Raw genomic sequence first — 12,170 nt, 5'->3', positions numbered from 1 at the left:
CGAGAGGACTGGCATTAGGTTCCCATGACTTAAGTACATTTCGTGAGGATTATTAAGTGGCATTAATTCTTTCGAAGAGTGCTGTAAAATTATGGTTTTTTTGTGTTTTCATAATGCTTAAGGCTGCCTTTCTTTTTACACAGCGAATCTTGGTAGCATCCAAAGATACCAAGAATTATTTCCTTAATATTCAGCCTAATCAATGCAGAAACAGAGAAAAATACGAATGTTGAAAAAACTCCTAAAGTTAAGAATTAGTGATTCTTTTAGAACTTAACATGAAAACTTCCATTCATATTTTCTCCTGTGGATTAATAAGTAATGCCGATTACACCAAGATAATTATCTCGCAATGGGTACAGAAATGACGCAAATATTAAGTGGATTTAATTGCAATCACAAAATGAATATATCACTAGAAATAAGGAATAATTAACTGTTAGTAACATGGCATTAATAATGCCAAAAATTCCATAACCGCTCCTTGCGCAGAGGCAATCGTCACATTAGCACGCATGAAATCAATTTCACTGAAGTAGGGATTCCGTTTCTGACTGTGCTCCTGCAGTTGAGACTAGCCGCACTGAAAATTTGAGACCAAATTCAATACCCTATCGAACAATGTCCATTCCAGAGGCTGGAGTCGAACCCGCGACATTTGGGTTGGCTGACTAAAAATTTCCTCCGTGATCCAGCCGGGTGTGCTGGGATAAAGAGAGCATATATTACAAGTCATTTGCCTCAGAGAGGAATGTTGTCGGGATTATTGTGTCTGCTTTGGTTTGGCAAGCTCGATACGTCTACTAGAGAAGAGATGCTCACCCCGGTGGGCTAAAACATTTGATCCGGGCGAAGACTTTATATTGTCTCGTACAATCCCTGCGGCACTATATATTTGCGGAGACTAATATTCTGGCATCACCGGGGTAATTCATTCTGGCTGGCGTAAGTTAGACCGCGTAGACGCGTGGTACGGAGTGTTAGTTTACCAGGCATCAGGAATAAACCCAGACCAGGACGAACAGACAACCGTAGTGAAAAAATAACAAGCACATAGGAAAATATCATACGTAGCATTTAAATGAGCGCGAAATAAAAAAAATTAAAAGGCGGATGAATTCCATAATATAGCATTATTTTAACTTTAACCAGATAGTAACATTCTTCTGACAGTGATAAAGCATGACTACGCTTACGAATATTCCGTGCTAGGCATGCTAGACGTACTAAATCTCCTTTGTCGAATACGGGAGAGGAATTATGATTTCCAGCCTGAGAGATAAAAAAAAGGTCGGAAAATGTAACATCACATCAAAACGTCCGATTCGATTCTTCATGTTGACGTGACATTAAAATGAGACCCGGACACATTTTCGATGAAATAAAATGTAGTTCAGAGTCATAATAATAGCGAGAGCATTCTACATATAGTGCGGGCCTCGTAATTTGTACGCAGTTTCAGAATGGAGTGGGTGGGTAGGGAGAGGGACGGCCTATTAAAATACGCCGTCTGTCAGATGAGTCCGCCGAGGTAAAAAGAGGTCCGTCCCGTTCTATGCGCGCCCCTCCAAACGGGAACGCGGGCAGCAGAACGAATTTTCCACGATGGCCTCGCATCCCGGTTTCGCGAGAATGTGGATTAAGCGTATTCCGATTGCCTTCGCCGCGGGAGGGAGGGAGAGAGAGAGAAAGAGAAGCTGAGTGCGCGGGTGTGTACTGGCCACGCACGTGCTCTCCTTCCCGCTCCTCCGGATCGAACCTCCCGCCCCCATCACGTCCCGTTTTCATACACGAGAGCGGATTCCGATCCCACCTGTTGTTGTCTCCCGACCGCCCGGCGTAATTGCGCCGATGGACGAAGCGCGATTGTTCGCTTTCGAAAAAGGAAATCAGCCAGACGGGAGCGGGGGGAAATCATCGGCGAGAATAAATACACACTACGCCCCACGCCACTCTTTTGTTATCGGGTCGCTGGAATGAAACGAAAAAAAAAGAATTCATAGATTGAACTCGAGTTACGTTTCAGTTTGCTTGTTGTTTTTTTTCATCCGACTCTCCTCAAATTTTTTTTATCTCTCTCCCGTTCGTTCGTAATTGGTGAAAACTCCCGGTTGCGCCTTATTATTTTTTTTTATGGGCGTTCAATGAGGTTGAGGAGGAGGTGGAATAGGGAGCGGTTCCCTTTTTGCGAGATTTTTCAGAGACATCCTCCTTGTTTCTGAAGCCAAGGGGGGAGGAGGTACACGCAAATGGCCGCCTTTTTAGAGCGGCGAGGTGGGGGGGGTGGTAGGGGGGGAGGAGGGGGGGAGGAAGGGAGATGTTGGGGGGCGCGCCGAATGTTGTGGCCCAGGGACCGTCGCCGTAAACCGCTGGCGCGTCGCCAGGGGCGGCGGCTCTCGCCAGGATACCAAAAAGAGATATAAATATAAAGAAACACGAAATGGGGCGGGTCCCGCTCCCTCCCCACCGGGGGCATTCCTGGCCTCCTCCTCCTCCTTCTCACCCCGCCCCCCGCCAACCCCCCGTGACCTGCATCTCCGCTTGCATTCCGACAATTCGCTGATAAAGGACCGACCGGGGAGGTTTTACGCAACTACTAAACGCGAAGGCAGCCATGATAAAACACACGAAATTACGTCGAATACAAACTTGCTGCAGTGAATCCGGACGTGAAAAGTTATGTTTCAACGAGTAAAGTTTCGCTTCGAAAAGACAAAGCCATAATGACTCAAGGTATCCTTAACGAGGAATTGGAAAATGATCAAAGTTCTTGTGTTTAGTATCGTCCGTGCTCATCGAGAAATTGAAGTTTTCTTAGAAATGATTACCATTTTATGGCATGCATAAACAAAGGGTACCAGAACTATCTTGTTGGCCGGATTTTCCCCAACCCGAACCTAGATCCACAGTTTCCATCGGTATGTTTTGTTTGGAGTTGAGGAAGGCAAAAAGTCATCTCACGGTTATTCACGGTTTGAATATTGATCTTCAGGGAGGCTGCATGACAAACTGAAACCTGCTAAGCCGGTTTCCATTAGTACTCTTTACCACTGCGTTGAAAAAATGTGGTTGGGTCGAATTTTGATTGAGTACTGATGTCGCTTTTATGCTGAAAAATTCACAATACTTCGTTGAGCACAAGGGAATACATAGCGTAGCACCAGTTTAGTCATTTTTGTAAATTCAAATGTAAAATAACGCACGCTTATGACATGCATATGCGATATTTCTACATTTGTTTTTACTCCTCCATCAAAGTTTTCACAAAAAAACTGATATAGTGTATGCAATATAATAAAATAAGCAGTTGCTGTACACGTGTCAAAAACTTAATTGTTCGAATAAAACCGCTTATCCGAATTTGGGTTGTGTTTTCGAATTTCGAATCATGAAAATTTTGAACGCATGTGGCATTTTGTCACTGTTATTCAAAACAATTGAAACGGTACACATTTCTGGTAACATACCCTCGCATTATCAATATGTTCTAATATTTTCCAAATGCAAATACAAAAATAGGAAAATCACCAGCACCTGGAGACCAATTTCTCCAAGCACCTTAACCCTCAAATTCCAATCGAGTATGACTTATTCAGAAGTGGTTTTTATCGTGTCTTACCGGGGTTGCCGACCCACTCCTGGAGTGCCTTCTGGAGCCTCCGGACGTGCAAGGGTTTGGAAGCCATCCCCACCAGGGCCATGATCTCTAAGAACTCCTCCTCCCCTGCATCACAGAGTTGCTGGACGTCGTCTCCACCTGCGGAAAAAAATAGAAGGGGTGAGTTCTCTCATTACCATGCGCCATCTGTGTGGGAACCTTTCGACCCTTTTCCTCCGGGAATCATCCGAACTTCCGGTAACTGTTAATTCAAAGTTTATCAAGGCACATCTTTTTACAGTGCATCCTGGCCGAACTATTAATTAAGTAATTAATTAAATATTACTAATTAGGTAAGTATATAGGTACTACTAGGTAGCTAATTAATCAAGTGTATAATATAGGTGATTTTTCGGGTACCAAATCTTCCTGGGAAACCATAACCGGCACAGGGAAAGGAACTGACCCCCCTACCCTGATGTGTAACTTTCACAAGCCATATACGCGCTTAGTACTGGGTGAACTTTACCATCGCCCTCCTCCCCGACCTTCGGGTTGATTACTGTGTGTAAATGGCATTTTTAATGATTAAGATACTGCACGGAATGGGCACGGGAGATGTCAATAGGTGTTTCAAGGCCTTTTGATCTAAAAGTACTTGAACGTATTAAATGGGATAAGCTAATGGGTATTCTGAAAACAAAATAGGTGGATCGGATAACAGAAGACTACAAGGAAATCTACATGATACGCAAGGCAACAATACGCTTCAATACAACATTGACTGAATGGACAGAGATTGGTAGAGGAGGGTTCCTATCTCTCACCTACTTTATTCAACGTCTATAGAGAGGAAATGATTAGCAGCCCCCTAACAGGAGAAAATGGATATAGGGGGTGAGGAAAAGTGTTGGGGGTCAGTTGATAAGCAGCATAAGATTCGTAGATTAAATAGAGTTACTTGCGGATGATTTGCAGGTATTGCAAATTTTGCCGACTCAAGAAAAAGGAATGGAAGAGTATGGAATGGAAATTAATATTAGAAAGACAAAAGTGATGATAATTGATGATGAGAAAGCGCATGAATGTGATAATAAATTGAGCAAGGATTGATCAAGTTGGAAAGGACAGATATCTGGGAGGTGTGATAGTTGAAAACTTGAAGATTGATGTGGAAATTAGAACGAGACTAGCCATGGCAAAGCAAGCGTTCAATCGAATGAAAACGCTCATTTGCAGTAGTCTTGAACTGGAGCTGAGGAAGAAAATAATGAAATGCTACGTGTGGGATGTAGGGATGTATGGATGTGAAACGTGGACCTTGGGTAAAAGAGTGGAATACAGAATTGAGGCATTCGAGATGTGAATGAACTTGGAGGAGATTGGAAAGAATAAGATGGTGGGCCGAGGGAAGAATGAGGAAGTGCTGAAGAAGATTGGAGAAGAGAGAACTCTCCTCGAGGCGATAAGGACACATAACAAGAGAAGAAGGAATATTACAAGGAGCGATTGAGAGGACAGTGGAAGGGGAAAAGGGAAGAGAAATAGAGAGATTGAAAATATTAGATGACATCATGGATGGAAAGCGTTATAATGAATCAAAAGATCAGGCGAAGTACATGGATGAATGGAGACGAAAATGGAATGCGGGGCCCTCCATGCCGCAGAGTTCGAGATGGCGATGATGATGCTACTACATTAAGTAAGTTAGCAGTACAATTATGTAAATTATTGAATAATTATCTTTGAGGCATGCTTTAAATCTATGCCCCTCGCCAGAGCGTAACCCTGGGTCCTGATCCGCGAAGGCGAAGGCTAGAACCGAGAAAGGGCAGGTAAGGTCATTTTCTGTCTTAAGTAGACAGTGGAGCAGTTATATATTTTAAAGAACAGAACCCACTGGGGTTCTCATTAGTAGGTCAAGATTATATATTTAGGAGTGGGTGGATCGCGGAATTGGTCGCAGAACTGAGGTGAGGAAGGCAGCGAGCAACACCCTTCCCTGGAATGTGTACCTAATTCTGCACTTAAGATCCCGTGATGGCATTAATTCCACTAAAATGCCAAAAGGGTGGGAAGCACTGGGAGGGAAACATAACTCAAATTGGCGGAGTGCGGGTAAATTTAATTTTCCTCTTCAAAATTTTCAATAATTTAAAAATTTAGAGAGCCTAGAGTATCAAATAATTTAGTCCCCACCCCAAGTTTTTTCAATAGTATTTGGTATACATTTGATAGCCTTAGCCACCTCACCGACTCAGTCTACGATACATTCAAGACGCTTCAAATATAAATGAATAGCACGGATTCACATGCACGAGTAGCCGTCGTATCTGGCGTATTCCAAAATCGAATTACAGGAAATTGTTTTCTGGAGCCCCTGCACTTTTGGTGTAAGAGACCGTGCTGTCTTCTGCGCACCTCATGATGCATACAAAGCTAAACCGCAGTTCCTCCAACGGGATGCTCCTCCTGGGGCAGTCGACACCACATTGCAAAGTGGGCGCCACTCTTCCGGAACGCTCTGAAGTGAGCCGAGAATGGCACCGACGCCACGGGCGGGCTGGGCTCTCATCAAGGCGGACTCAATAGCACCGACGAGTTGAGCATAACCAGAGCACGGTCGTGAACATTTCAGCTGGGCACGAACTACGTGCTTTGATGTGATGGGAGTGCGTAATTTCGTGACACCGAATGGTTTCTGCGATGCAACTAGTACTGATTAATTCAAACAATAAAATTGAGATGTGTACATACAGGTGCATGTTACTCTCTCCATATTACGGGCTTACGAATATCGTGCAGAAGGAAATAATGAGCGACGGGACTTAAATTGCTTCTTTTCCATCATATAAAGAGAGAGATCGATCCATCACCGATGTAGGTAAATGCCTCCTTAAACGCTAATACCACTTCGACGGCGTCAAATACATTGAAATAACTTATATTGGAATGGTACTCCATTCGATGCTTATCCCTGAGCTATTCTAAAATAATTATCCCTCCGTCATATTTCCTTTTATGTGCGTAGATAATGCTTCCTTCCACAAGAATACCACTTCGTCAGCGTTTTATATAGTTCATATAAAAATATTCACCCCCACCAACATTCTTACCTGAGAAATAAATTCACCATAAATACGGATGGGATGAGCGGAACCCGCTGGCATTGAGCTCAGCGCTCTTAGCGTAACACAAAAGAACGATCACTTGGAGATCTAACTCTGAGGAATCCACGCTTTCCTAACAGATGGCCTGCGCCTACATCCTTCTCCCGAAGTACCTTCACTCTCGGTTTCAAAATTGTCCAACATGTCTGTTGGATGGCATGGAGGGTTTTTCAGTAAAAAATCTCAAGAGGTCCCGTGGCTGTAGACGGAGGTCGTCTGACAAACAAGCCGTGTTTGTGTGGGTTGGTTCGCGCCTCCTCCCGCATATATCACTATCGCAATACTCGGTCCTCTCGAGACGGGTCGATGAGGTGTTCGGGGGAACACCCTCGTGAGCACCGCTCCGCCCCCGACCACCTCCGCGTACGGCGACGGGAGGAATCCCGGGGGAGGGCGAGTGATTTATTGGGGACTTCCGCCCTCATCTTCCGGGGAGGGGGTGGCGCGAAGAGTGAGTGGCTGCATCGGAAGGGTAAAAGGGTGCGAAGGAAAGGGAAAGGTCGGGGCGGGGTGGAGGGGGGGGGAAGGGGGCGACGAAAGGGAAAGGAGGGGACGAAAGCACCACGCGTGCACGCGGTCCCACCTTTTCCGAGTGGAGGGTCGTGCGTGGGGAGAGGACGGGAATCAAAACGGGTCGGGATCGGAAGGTGTGATTTAAGGCTTTCGGGTGAGAGGATTGCGCGGGAGGGAGTGGGGGGAGGAGTGAGTGAATCGGGACGCTAAACGAATGCACGCATGCGTGGAGGGAGGCAGGGTTGGTTGAGGTGGGCGCCGCCTTCATCCTTCCATAAACTCGGCCCAGCTGACTTCCGCTCGCATGTCGCGGCGAAGATCCATCTGCATCTCCTTGAGCGAGGACTCGGAAGGCAACGTGTTCGCGCATTTCGTGGCGCTGAACATTTATTCCCGAGGAAGAAACGCTTTCTCGGCAGCCTTCCGGATAGAAGTACTGTCTCCACAGGCCGATAGTACCTGCGGGCCAACGCTCGAAGAAGAATACCGATGATAATGCCCGAATCATATTTGATCGACAGGAAAATTCATTTTTCTTATTCGAAATTCGCAACAAAAATAGCTAGAAACAGTACGGACGAATTTTTAAACTCGGCAAAAATAAAAAGTGCTTTAAACACAAATAACCAACACCAATTGATTACTAATGGGTGGTAACCTAATAATCCCCGTCACAACCCTCGTGGAAGCTTGCAGGGTAAGGTGTCTACTCATGAGTATGCAGGAAAAAATGATAGTCATGGAATTCATTGGAGATAGCGGATGGAATAAAACAGAAAATGGCAATTACGTGTGCTGCTGCAAGCTTCATCCAAATGGAATTATTCCGTAAAAGTTAATGATAACAAATTCTTAATTCTCAACACAGAATATTCTCATCTATACCCATTTTCGACTTCTATGCATAATTTTCGCGAGTAGTTTACCTCAATCAGGTATTCTTTATCCTTGAAGACGAGGCATGACCACTGAAATCGCGATTGGGGCTGCCAAATTAAAAGTGGAAAACAAGATCGGCCTGTTTATTTCATTGTAGAAAGGGCGACATTCTATAAGAATGCCAAAATATGAAACCATCATTTGTGATATATTAACAACGTAACCACGTCTCATTACAGTGCTAATTTTAAACAAGCCCATTCATCTAATGCAACAAGTTGAGGGTTTAAAAATCATCCGCCTTGACCGGGATTCGAACCCGGATCCCTCGATGTCCGGCCGAGTCCGGTCAGTTAAGCAATCGACGCGTCCTATTACACTCTGAGTTTAGCTTAGCTAAACTCGATAGCTTAGCTGGCTAAAGCACTTTGCCGGATATCGAGGGATCCGGGTTCGAATCCCGGTCAATGCGAATGATTTTTACCCTTTGAAATTGTTGCACTGAAATGCATATTAACGGATGACTCCGTTAAAAGTTACTGTTGCGGCATCTCCCGCAGTTTCTTGGAACCCAATCATCTAATTATACAAGAAATGGTTTCCCATGTAAATTTGTGGAATTGCTCCATGAACATGTAAACCAATGACATTTTGTGATTTCACTCCATAACAATATTTATCTTCCACATTCTAGGTTTCGTAGCAACTTCATCACCTGATGGCGTAACCCCACAACAAAATCTAGGCCGTGGGAAATAAACGATACCATTTAGTGGAATCAAGAAGTGTTTTGGGGTACGTGATTATATTGAATAACCAAAGTCGTTCATGGGGTTTTATTTGCGACTAATGTCTGCGAGTGAGGGTCCCGATGGCGTGGGAGGCGCGCACTTACCCATCTCAAGGAGGGTGTCGTAGTAGGCCAGGAGACTCGCCCGCTGCATCACTCTGTAGAGTTGAAGCTCTGCCTCATTGGCCGGGGCGGATGTGGCAACGACTGTCGGAACAAAGGAGAGGGCATTAATAGAAACTGCAACAGATTAAAGTTGAATCAAGTACTGCATGCAAGCTTACAATCACGGAAAAAAAACAAAAAAGTCATGCATAAATTGAGTTTCACATGCTTCAATGACGACCCGACTGATTTCACGACAGAACGATGAAAAATGCATGAATTGAACGCAACGGCAAATAAATGAACAACAGGAAAACATTACAGCGATAAAATTCATCCATTGAACACGACAAACAATATGACTGCGCGATCAAAATTTCTTCTTATTCGACGTGAGTTTCAGTCAAAATGCAGAAATAAACACAGTCGAATGGCCCCGTCCACATACTTCGAACTGTGAGTAGCTGCTCTGGACTTGACACAGTGAAAAGAGAATGAGCACGATAGGATACGAAGGAATTTCTGCTGGGTGGTGCTAGGAAAACCTTTTATTCAAGTATCCATTGCTCAATGCAAAACAGCGGATGATTAATATCAGCCAGCTGTGAATAATGAAGTGACATTCGCACCTAATATTAGAGCATAAACAACTCTCAGGCCAAGAATAGCCACCAATTAGGTAGCCAATGTAAGAGCATGAAGACAGGTTCCTTTGGCCGACACACATACTTCATTCCCAAGTGAATGCAAATTCGCAGAATAGTCGAGAGAATGGAACCAAATGGCCGAATTAAATGTTTCGAAGAATGGAGAGTACCAGGAAGTACGAAGAACACATTTCCAATTCCATCCTGTGCTGATTAACTCGCTCCATTTACGGACAGGCAAACGGGGCTTGCTAAAATCCATGTTGGCAAAAGCGGGGAATAATTTGGCACTGCCCGCGAGACGAACACAGGTATATCAATCTTCAAGGTGCTTTCTCAACAACTTTAAATCTAACGGAGAAAAAATTATCAAAGACAGTCGTCCGTCAAACATGCAACCACTCGGAGCGCACTCAAACATTCCTTTTATCATTATTAACCTCCTCACGAGCATAGGTCTGCTTACCTATTCCGAGTGCATCACTTCATGTTAACTCATCGTCGGAGAGTTAGTTACTAATCAAACTCCATTACTCATCCTAAACTGCGTTCACGTTAGCGCCTATGCTAAGCGCCAACGGAAGATGCAGGTCGCCTTTCAAATGGGTTTTATTGATGGCTGCAGTTGTAGGGAGACGTGGCAACAGGTTTTACCCTTATTTCCATTCAGGCGGAGAAAAAGGGAGTGCCGGACCATTGGTTGCTCTAATACCCTCGAACTCACTCTCCCGACACCGGCAACCAACCCCTTCTCCTCCCGCCCGAAACAAAAACCCTCTCCCGCTAAACTTTCACGCCCCGCACAATGACTGCTCCGTGAAGAGGCAGTTAATTCCATTACCTGGAAAGGGAAGTACATCGATCCGAGGCATCACGATCGCGGCAAGCTTGGTTGAAGCTCGTTAGATTCACCTGTTCCCTGGGAACAAGGGTTTCTCGCATTCACCGGCTCGCTGCACCGGTTCTAACTATATTATTAACAACACCTTCGGGAAAACCTTATTCATATGCCAACGGAGGACTTCATCACGGGTACGGAAGAAGATCGTTCGGCTAGTAAGTCATACGACAGGCGTTTCAGCGGGAAAGGTCACTACTTTTTGGGGGAAGTAGGTACGTTTAGTTAAGTAGGTTTTAAGGAGAAGTCTCCCTTAATTAAACAAGATTCGATCCAACAATACTCGAAAAACGTGAGACTAAGTAAGCAGAGAAAATGAATAAAAAATGACATCGCAAAACTCATCGCTTCGACGATAAAATTGCAAAAGGGAACCAAAGTTAACAGTAAACACGAAAAATTAAAAAAAAAGTTAACGAGTCTTCAAAAACGTTCTTTCAATCTTTCAGGATAGCATACGGATGGTTTCTGAAGGCAATATCGAGGAAACGATTTTTAGAAATTTTATTTTAAAAAAACCCAAAAAGAAATATTTGGAAATGGAAAAAAATGACCTGATTTCGATAATGATGGATATTTTAACCAATTACAATGAATACATGCCAGTCGCGGGAGAAGCCCCGAGTTCTAGCCGCGGGTTTCAAATCATTCTCGCGAAAAATTTGACCCCCGCGGCCAGAATACGAATGTCGCGCACCACATATTAATCGGGATGCCGATTGATGCTCGTTGACGAGAGAAGGGTCGCGACACGATCGAGTAGTCGATGCAAACCGATTAACGGGAAGAAAACACGCAATTCCCCAACGCGGCGCGTTAATTATCGAAACATCACATTAAGGGCCTGATCCCTCGTCCTTGCCAATTCATGGCCGCCTTCCCTCTGACGAGGATAAATAACCTAAACCAGCCACTCGATACTCCATTGACATCCATCGCCGATTCCTCTTGCGGTGGCAACTTTCAATCTCCGTCAGTTATATGCCATTTTTCGACATTTTGATCCACCAAATCGAGTCGGACGGAAAACCAGGAGAATCAACGAGAAAGGAACAAGAAACAGTATTAGGAAACGACGGGGCTGAGTCATAAAATCACATGCTGCTGGAATAATTCACTTCTCCTCATCAACCGACGTTTCGATCCACTTCAATGTGTGCTTATCCTCCGCTCACACCTCCTCCAATTACACTGGAAGCAAATGGGCGCCGCGTCTCTTGAATGCCGAGTTTTGGAAGCACTGTAAAACCGTCCCGTGAGCGTCATCACGATTGTTTGAATCAACGCGAATCCCCGTTCGGACCATTGCCGAGTCTTAAGGGAAACGAGGAAGCAAGCGAATCGGAATTTGAAACATTAGTACGGGTGGTCATCGCCCTCACAGACTTTCCCCTCGAGAATCACAGCACCGGAAAACCTTCCTTGATTTAAAATTAAAATATTTTTCAAAGTTTTTTTTTGCTCTTCGATGTCAATCTTTCCCCTCGCCAGGAGAAAAAACGGAGATCTCGTGGGATTAGGGGCATAAAAATTCATTTGATGGGGGAGTCGAGCGAGTGCACGCAACCAA

The 12,170-nt window shown here is 44.6% G+C and overlaps 1 protein-coding gene across 1 annotated transcript in view; it reads right to left on the bottom strand.

Annotated features, from left to right (window-relative positions):
• The window catches only part of LOC139696541 (uncharacterized), a 65,363-nt gene extending 55,399 nt beyond the window's left edge, over nt 1-9,964 (bottom strand). The window contains exons 1-3 of the mRNA XM_071595344.1: nt 9,934-9,964; nt 9,056-9,157; nt 3,620-3,757 (exon numbers count right to left, since the gene is read on the bottom strand). Coding sequence (XP_071451445.1) covers nt 3,620-3,757; nt 9,056-9,157; nt 9,934-9,964 — 271 coding nt within the window. The remainder of the gene's footprint in view (nt 1-3,619; nt 3,758-9,055; nt 9,158-9,933) is intronic.
• Nucleotides 9,965-12,170: the final 2,206 nt, after the last annotated feature.

Source organism: Hetaerina americana, unplaced genomic scaffold (assembly GCF_022747635.1).
Source record: "Hetaerina americana unplaced genomic scaffold, ioHetAmer1.1.p SCAF_7, whole genome shotgun sequence".
NCBI lineage: Eukaryota > Metazoa > Arthropoda > Insecta > Odonata > Calopterygidae > Hetaerina > Hetaerina americana.
This window is presented reverse-complemented; position numbering and strand designations above follow the sequence as displayed.